This window comes from Procambarus clarkii, chromosome 83, assembly GCF_040958095.1.
Source record: "Procambarus clarkii isolate CNS0578487 chromosome 83, FALCON_Pclarkii_2.0, whole genome shotgun sequence".
Lineage (NCBI taxonomy): Eukaryota > Metazoa > Arthropoda > Malacostraca > Decapoda > Cambaridae > Procambarus > Procambarus clarkii.
Genome location: NC_091232.1, coordinates 3,762,673 through 3,780,647, shown reverse-complemented (window position 1 = coordinate 3,780,647; position 17,975 = coordinate 3,762,673). Strand labels below are relative to the sequence as shown.

At 34.2% G+C, this 17,975-nt stretch overlaps 1 protein-coding gene across 1 annotated transcript in view; it reads right to left on the bottom strand.

Moving 5' to 3' along the window:
- Nucleotides 1-13,483, bottom strand: part of nst (phosphoglucomutase 3-like protein nst) — a 15,451-nt gene extending 1,968 nt beyond the window's left edge. Inside the window, exons 1-7 of the mRNA XM_045759485.2 lie at nt 13,331-13,483; nt 9,994-10,064; nt 7,954-8,179; nt 5,710-5,841; nt 2,872-3,112; nt 2,536-2,719; nt 1-40 (exon numbers count right to left, since the gene is read on the bottom strand). The exon at nt 1-40 is cut by the window's left edge and continues 188 nt beyond it. Of these exons, the coding sequence (XP_045615441.1) occupies nt 1-40; nt 2,536-2,719; nt 2,872-3,112; nt 5,710-5,841; nt 7,954-8,179; nt 9,994-10,064; nt 13,331-13,428 (992 nt within the window). The 5' untranslated portion in view covers nt 13,429-13,483. The remainder of the gene's footprint in view (nt 41-2,535; nt 2,720-2,871; nt 3,113-5,709; nt 5,842-7,953; nt 8,180-9,993; nt 10,065-13,330) is intronic.
- Between the last annotated feature and the right edge of the window lie 4,492 nt (nt 13,484-17,975).

Sequence of the window (17,975 nt, the reverse complement as noted above, 5' to 3'; positions counted from 1 at the left end):
GCATAAGCGGTCTGTACTAATCCAAGTTTTAGTTTCAGCTCTGTGGAACAAATTTTTACTTTACAAATAGACTTTAATAAATACAATGATTTTTTTAAATCGAGGCATAAATAGGATGCATCATTATTTATGTAGATTATAACTGTTTATGCAAGTAGGTAATTATCAAAAGAAGGCACCGTGCCTGTACTTCATCTGTACTATCATCATCTGTGGTGTAGAACAGTCAGAAAGTCCTAGATATCATTCATGATGCCAATACAAGAGCAAAATTACACAAGATGAACGATGTCAAAAGCACTGGATTCTCCGAGGATTTTATCAGGGAAAATGTGACAAAAGAACATTGGGAAAGCAAGATTTCCAACCATCCTGAAAATTAGGGAATATTACGAGGAGGTGCATGACTAAATGGGATAATGGAGTTCAGACAATAAGGTGCAGAGCTTTGTTCCTTTAACTGCCAATATGTTAAGCATGTGTGTGTGGCTAATACACAACCTACCCAGAGCCATTTCCTACCTATTATGGTGTTACAAGGAAGGCCATGAGAATATACTACACTTAGTACTATGCAGTATTAACTATACTTACTACTGTAACTCTACTCATGATCATCCCAATGGTTACAGATTGTACATATGACAGGGTAGAAATCAGAGTAAAGGGGCCACTTTTGGGAAATGGGACAGGCATAAATGGCCTCCTTTGCAGTGGCATCTGACTATCTGTGCAACCCCAAGTTAATTTTTGCTATCTAGGTAGCCAGCACACACATCTACCAGCCAGGTAGGTATTTTGCACACATACCTACCTACCAATACCAGCCACCTACCAACTTACCTACCTATCAGGTAGGTTGGTAGGTATTTTGCACACTTTTGTTTTATTAGAGAACTAGGGACAGCCTTCTTATCCTCACTCTGAGGAGAACTCAGCTGCCACGTGTTGCTGCTCCCTCTGAAGGTCCTACAGTTCTTCCATGGTGAGCTCTGCTCTGTGCTCCTCATCATCAGCACTAACCTTTTAAACCTAATGACTCATTTTGCCATGCAAAACGCAAAATAGTTACACACAGAAATCATAATAGCGTGATGCATCAAATTAACAAATCCACAAGGGCAGTGACAAGGATTCGAACCTACGTCCGAGAGCATCCCAGATGCTGCCTTTATCGACTGAGCTACAAAATTGTCAAAAGAATTGAAACCAGAAGTTCTACTGAACTTACTTGGATCCTGCAGCCCCCTCCGAGACACAAACCAGGGTTTTACACAATTCCCCCATGCACTCGAGCTATGTCAATAGGCCATTCTACCTCTTTGCCCTTACTTCATTACACACAAATCACAATAGCGTGATGAAAGACCTAGGACAAGAATTGAGGTGACCAAAGTGAAAAGAGTTTACAAATTTTATTGCTCTTGCACGCTTCCGGGTAACATGCTCTCAATTTCTCTGTTTGTTGCGGATGGTATGCTGGGCTTTTGGACTTTATATGCCTTTAGTCCTGTAGAAAATTCTATTGCAAACACAATTATACCAAATTGAAAAATCTAGGACAAGAATTGAGATGACAAAGTTGAAAAAGAGTACTGTATACACTTTTCAGTATTACCGCTTGCTCTTGTGGAATGCCAGGCGCACTCTGGGGTGGCGCTGCGCTCTCTTACCCAAACCGCAAATGTGTTAAGAAGTTACACTAAATAAATCAAAGAATTAAGTTAATAAAATAAAAATAAAAATTGTACAGTATAAACAATGGGTACCAACAATTCATTATAGACAATGCACAGCAATAATATAAATAATAAAGAAGAGAAATTGACCTTGCAGACCATAATACTTATCAGTTATGTTATTCTTGATCTGTCAATGATTAATACATTGCACACTGTGCAGTACACACACACACAACTGTACAGAAACCGACATGCATGCATACATATTAGATTTTGTAACATGCTCGTTATATAATTATCAACAACAAGAACTGTTTAAATTCAAATCACAATGATATAAGCAGAATATAACTTTAAATATTTATATATATCCATACACAAAATGTTGAGAGTTAGTAGTCCAAGAACATTACTGATTTGGCTATATTGCCAGTACAGTACTGTATTATGTGAATGCTGAATATTTAAACATGTGTGTGTTCAATTTTCTATGGTTTTGGACAGGAATCTTGTTAGGTTCTAGGCCCCACTAACCTGCAGCAAAGTTCCTCAACTACATAGTTCCTCAAACAGTTACTAATCAAACCCAAATGTTTGATTAGTAACTGGTCAAGTAGCATGTATTTCATCCACTGAACTATGCCACCTTATAATAATAAATTGATTTGCATTCTAACATATTACTGAAAATGCTGTAACTTTACAGGCTAGCAAACACACTCGGTATGAGAGCAATAACTAGCTATCAGTATACTATATATCTGTTGTATGTAATGCAAAACATCATTCAAAATGCAATGTTTAACATGTAGGATATAATTAAAAAAATGGAAAAAAATTATTCAACTCTTACCTGAGCTTTTTACCAGCTCCTGCATATAACCTGCAACCAATGTGGCAATCTTGTCTCCATCAAGCATGTGGAATTTTCCTTCACTATCGAGGAAACTGTAGATAACACGATCTGCATCACCATCAACTGATACACATCTCACATTCTGAGTCTTTGGTACACCCTCAGGCCATTTTTGTTGTACCTAAATATATAAATAACATTTAACAATCAAAGGAGGCCACAAGACATTTATCATAAGTTTACATACCTATCTGACAATAAATAAAACTGAATGACCATACTATACAAAATATTTGTTCTGAGTAATGTAAATTAAACTAATGTGTAACATACCTTTACAAAATCTGCTCCACACATATGGTTAAGTACTCCCTCTCCTTTGTTGAAAATAGTAACACTAAGAGAGTTTTCCATGTATTTCAGGAATTCTGCCATTGCCATTGCTCCTACTCCATTAGCTCCATCAAAGAGTATTACTGGATCATAGTTGCCATGAGATGTGCTTGATGAACGTAGCTTAACAAAGGCCTGAGCTATTTTCTGGTAATATCCTTTGAGTGTTGCTTCACCATACCTGAAATACAGAATAGGATATTATTTTTCAATTATGAAAATTAAATTGGATACAAATGATGATTACATTTTTATATTACTATATTACACTTTTATTTTGAAAGTTATTTTCCTATTTTGTAATACCCATCAATCTGCCTCACAGTTTACACCTTCATGATTAAATAATTATTAAATGAAAGCAATAAGCTAGTATTTATTTATTTATATACAAGAAGGTACATTGGGTTTGTGAGGATACATAGCATGGTATTTACATTCTTGTAAAGCCATTAATGCGCGCAGCATTTCGGGCAAGTCCTTAATCTAATAGATAATTTTAAGTAGGTAAATTCTAGCAGAATTTATAAAATGATAATGGGTACATTGCAAGAAAAAAAATGAGATGAGAGATTTGTAGGTATATTAAAGCACATTGGTAGCTCTGACTCCATTGACAGCTTGATTGGTAATTTAACAAAGATTAATAGGCACACTACAACATATTGCTAGCACATAAGACAGCAATGATCATAATGGTAAAGTTGTTTAGATTAGGTACATAAAGATTGGGAGATTAGGTAGCAATAGATACAGTGCAATTTTAAAGCACAGGGTAGGAAACTAAGAAGATGAAATTAGGTACTTTTTAGTTTTGTTTTTGAATGAGGCAAAAGTTAGAAAGCTTTTCAATTCATTGGGGAGTGACTTCCATAGACTATGTCCCTTTATTTGCATAGTGTGTTTACACAGATTAAGTTTGACTTGGGATATCAGAGACATTTATTTCTGGTGTGGTGATAATGAGTCCTATTACATCTGTCCAGGGAGAGTTTCAGAGCAGGGTTTTCATTTAAGAACAGGGTTTTGTAAATGTAATTGACACGAGAATGTGTAGAGTGAGTTTATGTTTAGCACGTTTAGGGATTTAAACAATGGGGCTGAGTGTTGTCTGAAAGCAGTGTGTTGTTATTCTCACAGCAGATTTTTGCTGGGTAATGATGGACTTGAGGTGGTTTGCAGTGGTTGAACCCCATTCACAGATACCGTAATTAAGATAGGGATAGATTAGTGCATAATATAGCGAGATGAGAGCAGAGTTAGGTACATAGTACTGTATCTGATTTTGCAGAGTATATCAACTGTTTTAGAGACTTTCTTAATTGTGTGTTGTATGTGGGTGATGAAGTTGAGTCTCTTGTCTAGGAATAGGCCAAGAAACTTTCCATAATTTTTATTACTGATGTTAACATTGTCTATCTGAAGCTGAATTGCATTTGTTGATTTGCTTCCAAATAAAATGTAGTAGGTCTTTTCTATGTTTAGTGTTAGTTTGTTGGTTGACATCCATAAGTGGACATTTTTAAATTCATTATTCACAACATTATTTAGTGTGTGGGGGTTGGGGTCTGAGTAGATGAGGGTAGTATCATCAGCAAACAATTTAGGTTTAAGAATGTTAGACACATTAGGCAGATCATTGATGTATATAAGAAATAGAAGAGGTCCCAAGATGCTGCCCTGTGGCACTCCAACAGTTATTGGTAGAGTGGGAGAGGTTATATCATTGATGGCTATCCTATCATTAAGATAGGATAGGAAATAGTCCAGGGCAAGGCCTCGGATTCCATAATGATAGAGTTTATGCAAGAGGTAGTTGTGATTAACAGTATCAAAGGCCTTTCTTAGGTCAATGAAGAGTCCAATCAGAAACTCATTTTTGTCAAGGGCTGAGTAAATTATATCAAGGAGACTAATAATTGCATCGTTGGTACTCTTTTGGGAGCGGAAGCCAAACTGACAGGGGCTGAGTATGTCGAATTTTACAAGGTTACTTATTACTTATTGTTTTACTTATTGTAGAGCTGTTTGTAGATAATTTTTTCAAATATTTTTGAAAGTATGGTAGGTTTGATATTGATCTGTAATTGTTTATATCTGCCAGATTGCCTCCTTTATGAACAGGCATTACTCTTGGTTTTTTAGGGATATCAGGGAAGGTATGACACTAGAGATTTGTTGAACAGCAGAGCTGAGTGGCGCAAGGGTATAGGAGGCGCTCTTGTATACAATGGATGGGATTTCACTGATGTTCCCAGCTTTGGTTTTTAGTGAGTGTATGATGGACACAACATCTGTCGGGATGACTGGTGAAAGGAGAAGAGTTTGGATAGCTGCCTGAGAGATATGCGTTAATATGAGTGAGTTTGTGAGTATGACTATGACTGAGTATGAGTATAATGCACTTCAATCTGCAACTTAATTAAGATGCCAATATACAGGAGCAGGTTACAAGTTTATAGAGAAGGAGTCCAATTCCCTGAGTATTTTAGCTAGTGACATTTAGTTTAAAGGAATACAGCATGTTCAAATTTCTGTGAAACAATTATGATTACATCATTTAATATTCGTATCATACCTTAAACTTCATTGACTATTTACAAAATATGCCTATCTTTAATAATTGTCAACAACAAGTTGACAACAAGACATCTGTCCCATCCAAATTAACATACATAAATAATATAAATTTGCATAAAGTTCTAATGAAAACATGCCTATTGAAATCATTGGGCTTTAAACATTTTATATGAAAACTGTAACAAAAAAAATACTTACGTTCCACCATCATTGTGGCAAGTAACAAGATAATGTAGTGCTGGAGTGGTGATTATTCCAAAATCCTTCACCTCTCCCCCTATTGCAGCCACACCTGCAGCCACTGCATCTCGTAAATGGCTGCTGCTTGGCCTGTGATATAATTAAGACATTCAGTTTATTGAAGATAGTGAACTTGACAATGAAAAAGGAAAATCTGTTCATTATTCACACAGTACAGTACTGAAATGGTCTAAGCTCTGATTGTACACATTATCTCTTCCAGACTTCATTCCAAATCAATTATAGTGTACATTTTTTTTACTTTCTAAAGCCTCTAGTAATATTATATTTCTAAGTATGCTATTTCATTTTTTTAAATATCCATACAGAAGGAACTGTTACTGTTTTGCTTATTTTCCATTTTTTTTTTTGGAGGGAGGGGGGGTGGCAATGATATTCCTGCACAAGCGACTGGAAGGGCAACTAAGTGTTACTCATTTCTGTCTTAGGTGCTGGATGAGTATTTATGACATATTGACTTCAGTAACAATATGTCTAATGTGATAAACCACTGTACTACTTACTTTAGTGCTGTTAAATCTCAGTTGAAACCTTATTTGGTTTGTAGCTGCAAATACACAGTTTGTAACACAGCATTTGCTCGAAGCGCTATGCATATTAGTGGCTTTGAACATACTGTAATATGTACTAGCTCTCTAGAAATCCAACATCCTGTTTGTATCTCATTTTAAATGTATGTACTTTTACCTGAATAAATATTATCATTATCTGTGTTAGATAATGTTCCAGTGGTTTGTCATGCATTTCTTCACAATGGGGACATTTCCTATCCTTCTGGAACCTGTAAGCATATTTCTCATGCACATGGATTTTCAAGCTTGATGCGGTGTAAGTGCATTTCTGTTTTTATTTTGTACCCTTTTATCAAAATAAGTGGTTTGTAGGTGGTTAAATTTTTGTACCAACTCGCAAATCCCAACCCATTCTCCTTTTTAGACAATAGTTTTTGTAACTAATGTACACCATAATACAAAGATTGTCGTTCTAAGCAATTAGATAGCAGAATTTTGTTATATTCACTTTATAATTGGAAAAAATTAAGCTAAACAACAAACTCAAATATTCCTAGGCCTAATATAGCACACATATGCACTGTATTAGCCTCAGATGTCGTGTATTAGACCTAGGAAGGTTAGGTTAGGCTAGTTTAATTTTTCTTTGCAACATACTGTAAGTAGAAAATAATTTTACGGTTTGTCCAACTCAATATTGAGTAGTTTCTTTATTTTTAAAATCGGATCACAAACCGATTTCTACTTTCTTATTTTGTTGTACGTCATATATATACTATGGTCCTCATTACTTTAGGTACTACCAAAACTGGAGGATGGGCTGGCAAAACCTGATGCTGCAACGACAGTGTTATGATCACTGTACGTCGTGTACATCATTTCTCTATTTCTTATAGTTGATAAGTTTATATTAACTACAAGAGATTTCCCACAAAGCTTATAGTTAATATAAGTTTAGTGAGAAATGCTTTCCAAATGTAACAGCTAAATGATTATACTGACTACTTTAATAAAATGCTGTCTGCTGAATCCTGTCATCATGGAAAGGCAATGAAAACCTGAAATGGTATGTGTACCACACCAAACTTACATTGATACAGAAAGCATTATTTACTCTACAGTACTAAATAAATAAGAGAAATATATTACTATACTGTACAGAATACTTTCCCTGCTTGAACATAGAGATTTGTTAACCGACACATCTGCAGCAATATAAATTTTGTTAAATCTAACGGTTATAATTTTTTGCTATTTTACACCAAGCATTATTGTTATTTGTGCAAATGACATAAAACACATTGTATACACATTTTTCTAAACTCGCTTGTTAAAAATAAACTTAAATACAGTATACTTATTATTTTTGTTTGCATCAAATTTCCATCTGGGGAACAAGTGTATATAGTTCCAATCTTCAACTGTTTTCTCTTGTACATAATTACAATGATCTTAATACTAGAAGAGAATCCTTCCATTGCACATAACTCCGGTAGAGCAAAGTCCATTTGAGTGGACTGTACTTCGTACTTTGACAGTTTTCAAATATAAAACAATATATATACAGTGCATCTGAATACAGTATTTATACAAGTGATAACTAAGCAAGCATTCAAAACATTCCGCACTAAATAAAGATTAAATACAGTAGTCTGGTCAGTGGATTTACCTGGTATCTCGGCCAATAAATACTAATGCTTTCCTGCTCGTATCAATGCAAGCATCACAGACAATCTTTTCCAGTACATCAGCTATTCCATCATCTGTTGCATTGACCAACTTGGTAGCGTGTGCTTCCCAGGCTGGTGCTAACATTTCTCCCATGGGATCAACTAATTTAACTCCATTGTCTGGTATGGGATTGTGTGAGGCAGTGATCATAACACCAATTGCAGCTGAAAATATTAATTTTAAATGTTATCCTAACATAATGAATGAGAATTCATTGATTAATGATTGAACAGACTCCCTCACTGGGAATATACAGCCCTAATGAAAATTGGTAAGCTTTAATTTGAGTGTTGTATGCAAATAATTTATGAATACTAAATCAATTAACAAAGCCATAATGTTGACTGGTTCCATAGATTTGCCATCAATATAATACTACAAAAAATAATCTTTATGTGTCCAGCATACCAACAGCAAAACAGAAAGTTGAAAAATATCATGTATATAATGTTACTAAACATGACTATACAGTAACAATGGTTGAAATACAAAAGTATGAAAAAAGCCTTTAATAAAGTGCACATATACTCATTATATGGTGAAACCTTGACTCAATGAACTGTATGGGACCATCTCCAAATCATTGCAGTGAGGGATTCGTTGCAGCTGGAGATCCCTCTAGGATGCATTTCTCATGCCCTATGGACTAATTTCACTTAGTAAAATTTGTATTTCAACCTATAATAAAATAGACATGAACCAAATGAACACATCTGCAAAAAATGTTAACCCAAATTTAGCTAATTTCTCATGTCTATGTCTGCCATGGAATGCTCCAGGGTTAGGCACCCTGAAAGGTAGGCATAACAAAACAGACCTCCACATGGTAAGAAATCGCAACCAAAGACCGAACATGGGGCAGAACTCCCGAAAACTTTAAGAAACAAGCAAACATCATACACTGCCACTGTGCCACTTGTCCGTGCAGCCCTCCCCTCCCTTCGAGGGGGAGGGGAAGCCCTGGACTCCCCAAACAGGCTACTCACACCTCAGTTTGGAGGCCGAGCATCAAAAACAAAACTGCCGATCGGAGGGGAGGGAGGGGTACCAGAGAACCTCTGAGGCTCACCCAGAAAATGGCGTTTCATTACATTCATCGCTGCTTTTTGTGGGGAGCCCTTCCAGCTCCCTGGAGCTACCTAACCAAAGACAGGTAAAACATGGACTTACCCGGGAGGCAGGCCCCATGCACACATCAACTCTAAGTTGAGACAACTGGCCGCAGTCTGCAACCCAAAGCATCATACGAATGACCGGGACCAGGAATATTGACTAGATAACAGGTGGCCAGGACACTGTTCGACCTCCAAAACACCCCCATGCCCAAATTTCAGCCAAAGATATGTTGTCAAACATGGCAGCCAAAGCAGCAAACTTATGAACATCATGGACACAAGGGTAGACCACAGGCTGGTCTAAAAAAAAAATTATCTTTAGCTAATGATTGGCAATGTTCATAAAATTGATAATGTCATAGTAATTTTTTTTTAAAAGATTCCTAAATCCACTTTACGTAAGATTAAAAACTTTAACATGTGAATACACAAAGCAGTTACAGTACATGATCCCACGTTCTTGTTGTATAAAATTCAATGCATCTCATTGTAGTAGTTCATTACTGGTAATGCTGCCTGGAAGCCATTTAGAGTAGAGGGCAATTGGGCTTAATAGTACTGTAATGAGTTAACAGTTGTTACTTTGCAGTTTCAGTTAATTTTGTGTGGCAGTGCAAGGCTTTATGTGCTAAGAGAGTGCCCATCATCATCTTAATAATCTGTGATGGATTCAATTATCTCTTGTGCTCCTTAGCACCATTATGACCCTGCGGTGCTAACACAGATTGTCACTGCCTGACTGTTCAGATCCTGTCATAAAGAACCAGTATGATCTTACCTTTAGGCATGACTATGTCATAATCATGAAGATGTTTTTCATATGCACTCAATAGCTCAGAAAAGGTATTCAGTGTGATGGGTACCTGATGTATCCCGAGCTCGGAGACCCGCGAGGAGACCCATCCGATACATGATGAAGTCTAACTTATCCGCCCTGAAATTTAATTGATTTTCAGTACAGTATGTCACAAATAGTGCATATACAGTATTTATATTATTATATATATTACTGCATATACAGTATATATATATATATATACATATATATATATATACATATGAGTACAGTATGTTGTACTGTACCTAGTAGCCAGAATGCAGTTCTTGGCCTACTATGCATGGCCCAATTTGCCTAATAAGCCACATTTTCCAGAATTTCAATAATTTTCATTTTTTCTTATGAAATGATAAAGCTATTCATTTCATTATGTATGAGCTAATTTTTTTAAAATTTGGGTTAAAACTAATGTAGATATATGACAACCTAACCAACCCTACCTAATCCTATAATTATATATTATATTATATATATATATATATATATATATATATATATATATATATATATATATATATATATATATATATATATATATATATATATATATATATATATATATATATATATATATATATATATATATATATATATATACTTGGCTTATTAGGCAAATCGGGCCTTGCATAGCAGGCCGAGAAGTGAGTTCTGGCTACTAGGTACGACATATATATATACAGTATATATATATATATATATGTCGTACTTAGTAGCCAGAACGCACTTCTCAGCCTACTTTGCAAGGCCCGATTTGCCTAATAAGCCAAGTTTTCATGAATTAATGTTTTTTCGACTACCTAACCTACCTAACCTAACCTAACCTAACTTTTTCTGTTACCTAACCTAACCTAACCTATAAAGATAGGTTAGGTTAGGTTAGGTAGGGTTGGTTAGGTTCGGTCATATATCTACGTCAATTTTAACTCCAATAAAAAAAATTGACTTCATACACAATGAAATGGGTAGCTTTATCATTTCATCAGAAAAAAATAGAGAAAATATATTAATTCATGAAAACTTGGCTTATTAGGCAAATCGGGCCTTGCATAGTAGGCTGAGAAGTGAGTTCTGGCTACTAGGTACGACATATATATATACAGTATATATATATATATATATATATATATATATATATATATATATATATATATATATATATATATATATATATATATATATATATATATATATATATATATATATATATATATATATATATATATATATATATATATATATATATATATATATATATATATATATATATATATATATATATATATATATATATATATATATATATATATATATATATATATATATATATATATATATATATATATATATATATATATACTGTATATATATATGTCGTACCTAGTAGCCAGAACTCACTTCTCAGCCTACTATGCAAGGCCCGATTTGCCTAATAAGCCAAGTTTTCATGAATTAATATATTTTCTCTATTTTTTTCTGATGAAATGATAAAGCTACCCATTTCATTGTGTATGAAGTCAATTTTTTTTATTGGAGTTAAAATTAACGTAGATATATGACCGAACCTAACCAACCCTACCTAACCTAACCTAACCTATCTTAATAGGTTAGGTTAGGTTAGGTGGCCGAAAAAGTTAGGTTAGGTTAGGTAGGTTAGGTAGTCGAAAAACAATTAATTCATGAAAACTTAGCTTATTAGGCAAATCGGGCCTTGAATAGTAGGCAGAGAAGTGTGTTCTGGCTACTAGGTACGACATATATATATATATATATATACAGTATATATATATATACAGTATATATATATATACAGTATATATAATATATATATATACTGTATATATATATATAATACATATATATATATAATATATATATAATATATATATTTAAAAAAAATATATTATATATATATAATATATATATATATATATATATATATATATATATATATATATATATATATATATATATATATATATATATATATATATACAGTATATATATATATACTGAGAAGTAGGCTGAGAAGTGCGTTCTGGCTATTAGGTACGACATAATATATATATATATATATATATATATATATATATATATATATATATATATATATATATATATATATATATATATATATATATATATATATATATATATATATATATATATATATATATGTCGTACCTAGTAGCCAGAACGCACTTGTCAGCCTACTATGCAAGGCCAAATTTGCCTAATAAGCCAAGTTTTCCTGAATTAATATATTTTCTCAAATTTTTTTCTTATGAAAAGATAAAGCTACCCATTTCATTATGTATGAGGTCAATTTTTTTTTATTGTAGTTAAAATTAACGTAGATATATGACCGAACCTAACCAACCCTTCCTAACCTAACCTAACCTATCTTTATAGGTTAGGTTAGGTTAGGTAGCCAAAAAAGTTAGGTTAGGTTAGGTTAGGTAGGTTAGGTCGTCGAAAAGCAATTAATTCATGAAAACTTGGCTTATTAGGCAAATCGGGCCTTGCATAGTAGGCTGAGAAGTGAGTTCTGGCTACTAGGTACGACATATATATATGATATATATACTGTGTATATGTATTATATATATATTATATATATATTATATATACTGTTCATATATATTATATATATATATTATATATATATAAATATATATATATATATATTAATTACATATATATTATATATATATAAATATATATATATATTAATTACATATATATTATATATATATAAATATATATATATATTAATTACATATATATTATATATATATATAAATATATATATATATTAATTACATATATATTATATATATAAATATATATATATATTAATTACATATATATTATATATATATAAATATATATATATATTAATTACATATATATTATATATATATTAATTATATATATATTATATATATTAATTATATATATATATATTATATATTAATTATATATATATATATATATTATATTATATATATATGACCAGACCACACACTTCATACTTCAGCCACGTTATTGTGACTCATCGCCTGCATATATATTAATTATATATATTATATATACATATATAATGTGTGTGTGCATCTTAATTCCGGAATAATTAATTGCATGTTAGTTTTTCCATATAAATTTCCTCTCAGAATCTGAAACAATTGAGTACAATGACCCTTGCAGGCCGGTTTTACGTGGACAACTTTCTCTCACACAAAAAGCATATGTTCAATATATGAGCCGATACCATGAGCCAGTTGCACTACCACTCGCCACATTAATAATTAAAGCAACACTACACTTCCAGCCCCGTACAGCAGAACATTCACTACACTCCTCACTTGTCTCTGAAGCCCGCTGTGCCATATTTGATTTCCTCGGTTACACATTTTGGGTATTTGTCTCGAGCGAGGCGAGCAGGGTCGTCGTAGCAGGACATGGCAGCGATCCGTTCCCGGTGGCGGTCGCGGCAACACTGACACACTCCTGCTTTCTCCCACCCTCCAAACACCTCAAATTCCTTCAGTAAATATAGATAATGTATATGTTTATCTCTCAGAATGTTTGGTAATATGTTTATTGCTTGTGTATGTGTGTCTATGTATGTATTAACACGATGTACTGAACGGGGTGAGAATAGCTTGAGCTATCTCATCCCTTTGTGTGTATTTTACCTCAATTAGTAATCGATTAGTAATCGAACTGTACAATAGCAATAGGAGTTAAATGTGCAAATGTGTTACTCAACGGGAATTGCCAATAACAATATAATAAAGTACCAGTCACAATCGTACATGCGTATCTAATTAGAAAATAGTTGGCAACGAAGAATCAAATACAATGGAATAATTGACACGTAAATAAACGAGTATTTATTGAATATTAAATAATAAATAGTTGACAGGAATTTAATTGGCAATTAAAATCGTGACAATGTCTAACGGGCCCAGAGCGCCAAAGTGTTTTAATTTCAAATGAAGTATTTAGCGATGGTGTAGGCACGATGATGGGGGTCTGAGCCCCCGCCAGCACCGCCGGCACCACCATCCAGCCCCCCTCAAGGCCACCCAAGCCCCCCACCTCTACTCACCTAGTTGTGCTTGCTGGGGTTGAGCTCTGCCTCTTTAGTCCCGTCTCTCAACTGTCAATCATCTGGTGTACAGATTCATGAGCCTACTGGGCTCTTATCAAATCTATACTGTATTTGAAACTGTGTACGGAGTCAGCCTCCACCACATTACTGCCGAATACATTCCATTTATTACCTACTCTGCCAATAAAAATGTCCCTTCTAATGTCACTGTGGCTCATTTGGGTACTGAGTTTCCACCTGTGGCCTCTTGTGCGAGTACCATCCATGATAAACAATATGACCTTCCACTACACACAAATCATAATAACGAGAAATATCAAATGAACAAATCTACAATGGGCCGGGATAAGGGTTCGAACCTACGCACGGGATGTTCCCAGCTGTGCCTTAGTCAACTGTGCCACATTTTTTTAACCATGTCATGGCACAGTTGACTAAGGCGCAGCTGAGAACACCCCGTGCTTAGCTTCGAACCCTCATCATGGCCTTAGTGGATTTGTTAATTTATTCTGGCTTTATCTGCCCTGTTAAGTAAGTAAGTAATTATCAAAGAAGGCACCAAGCTGCCCTGTTAATGCCCCATGAGAATTTTGAATGTGGTGAACATGTCTCCTCAAACTTCTGTATTCCAGTAATATAAGGTGCAGTTAACTCGGTCTTGTAATTCATACCTGTTAGTTTTGGGACTAGTCTAGTGGCATACCTATGAACCATCTTCAGCTTGACAAAGTATGAACTTCATGCTGGAGCTGCATACTCCAGGGCTGGTCTTACTTAAGTGGCATACAAGGTTCTAAATGATTTCTTACACAGATTTCTAAAGGTAGTTCTGATGATAGCCAGCCTAACATACAAAACTGATGATATCCTTTTGTTGTGGGCTTCAGGGGGGCAGGTTCAGTCTGATATCAACTCCTAGATCTTCCTCTCCGTTTCACGGGGGACTTCGTGTCCCATTCACTATCAGACCATTCACAGTCTGGCCTCCTGCTCTCTCCACCTAACTTCATTACCTTATAAATTGCCATCCACACCTCTGGAAATAAACATTCCTTTCACCTGGACTGTATAGGTCTCAAACCTGCTGCCAAACTGGAATTTCCAATTTTCCCCGACTACTGTTGAAGCCCACATGTCCACATGTCCATGTCATATAAATTGCCACTCACACTTCTGTGGAAATAAATTCCATGTTCATTACCTTACATTTACTTGGGTTGAACTTCAGTAGCCATTTGTTGGACCAGTCCTTCAGTTTGTCTTGTAGCCTTTTGCTGTTTTCCTCAGTCTTAATTTTCCTCATAATGTTTGTATCATCAGCAAACATTGAGAGTAATGAGTCTATTCCCTCTGGGATATTGTTTATATATCAGAAACAGGATAGGTCCAAGGGCCAAACCATGTGGAACTCCACTATTGACATCTTGCCAGTTTGAGACCTTGCCTCTCACAGTAACTCATTGTCTTCGGTTGCTTAGGTACTCCCTTATCCATTATAGTACCTTCTCATTTATTCCTGCCTGCATCTCCACTAGTCTGCTATTGGGTACTGTATCAAAGGCTTTCTGGCAATTCAAAAATTTGAAGTCTGACCACCCTCCTCCTTTCCAGGTCATAGAATTAAATTAATCCTGTGAGGCAAGATTTGCCATCACTGAACCCATACTGGTGATGTGTTACAAAGTTATTTTGCTCCATATATTCCACTACTTTTTTTTTTGCACAATCTTCTCCACCTTGCATGGTATGCAAGTTAGGGACTCTAGCCTCTAGTTGAGTGGTTCCTGTCTGTCTTCCTTCTTGTATAGTCATTCTACTTGATACTCACATGTCAAGGAGAGCTGAAGGTTATCACTGCTTGCATTGATGCAGATGACAGCCTTATGAGCTTTTGTAGGTATGTCAGCTATCAATCTATACATCAACACATTAAAAGAATTAGCCTAAGAACTCTTCTCCCAGAGGTCTGTAAAATTTAAAGAATTAAAATTACTTTTAATTCAATTTATAAATGACTGATATAGTTCTATTACTTAAATACCTCTAAAAAAAATGTCAATAAATCTGACTCAAATAAAGGCTAGTTGGTCCAAGATAAGTTCCTTGTTAGCCATGTCAGAAGCAGCGTGGAGATCAAGAAATGTTACATGAATCCTTTGCACCAGTCTGATAAAGTACTCAGCTAAGCAAGTTTGTCTATCCAGGGAGGCCATGCAAGTTAGGAGCAAGTCAGCTTTGGATATGTAGTGTTTGCCTGCTAAGAACAGTTCTTTCATGAATCTTGCACAAGCAAGAAGTTGAAGATTTTTGCCTAAATTTTTGAGTTTGGCTTAGGTATAGGGAATATGATGGATAGAAAACAAATTTTCTATTTGCAATGTTCCAAATGGTGGTATATTTTAATTTGAAATAATGTTATTGCAGGGATGGGGGTGATTAATCTACCTGCAAGAATGTGGAGCACAATCAGTCTAGTATCCCTTGTGTTATAGGGATGGGGGATTGTGCTGGAAGCCTATTTTGATATTTTAATTAACAATTACTACCTGTAAACAAATTACATTACCTATTTCATTGTAAATTAGACAATGAAATATATTTTCTAAATAAATTTAACTGTTGCACAAGTTGATCATTCTCATAAGTAATATAATTGTAATGTCCACCCAATTGCAGGTGGCCAGCAGTTGCCAAAAACTACAGTACTTCCGAGCACAAGTGTGAATGACTCCAGACCAATATTATAGCATGGGAAATTGTTTACCGTTCACACGAATTTTCAACTCTTATAAAGAAAAAAATCATTACATTTTTATATGTGAACAATGGTGTAGATCTGACAATCTTTTGGCAATAAATGGGTTAATGATCATAACCCTAAAAGTACAGATGATAAAGCTGTTCCAACACAAAGCTCTAAATATACACCAAAGGATGGTGTGCATTTAGATCGGCACGACTGGGTCTGGTCGGTGGATGGAAGAACATACAGACAGCCCTACTATATTCTAGGTACCTGGACAAGCCAATTTAGGCCTTCCTGTTTTTAACAAAGTATACCAATATATTGTTCTTTACCTTACCATTCATGATATATCTTTTTATTTTCAGAATCCTTTTAACCTAGGAAAAGAACTTACACTGTCATTATAAAACACTATTACAGTATAATAGTCTATGGTCATAAATTTATTTGATACTGTATTCTGTTATAATGCACATGTAAATATGCTGCATATAAAATATAAATATTTGGAAGTCATATAATTTATTTTTCTCTCTAAATATAAGAACTCACATTTTGATACTATATTAACATTTTTGGTCTCCACATGTCTAAAAAATTCTGACAAGACAGAAGTACATTATTCTGTACAGTATATACAATACACGCTATATAAAACAAAACAATATAAATAGAAATACAGTACACATGAATTTATTAAAACTTCATAACACAAAATTTGAAACTAACAAAATGTAATAAAAAAAAGTGTTTGTATTATTGGCAGACAAGTCGTGATGATAAAAAAACAGGTATATCACATCGTAATCTTATCCAAGTTCTCTACGTGGATGAAAGAAGAGGGAAATGATTGATTCTCTATGATAAGGCAGCTTAACACTTTGATTATGTGAGGTCTTATCACAATTTATGAGATTACTAACTAGCACAATATTTAATTACTCAAAAATTTAAATACAATACAGTGTTCTATTTTTTCAAGCAAGCATGAATGATCAAATTTGTATTTTGTTTAAGCTCATTTATTACTCAAGCAGTAGCATTAAACTCTCATAATCACTATTATTATAGGATAATGTACTTAGAGGAGAGTTGGCAAGGTTTTATTGATGATGATAATTGCAGGACTGGGTAACTAGAGGATTAT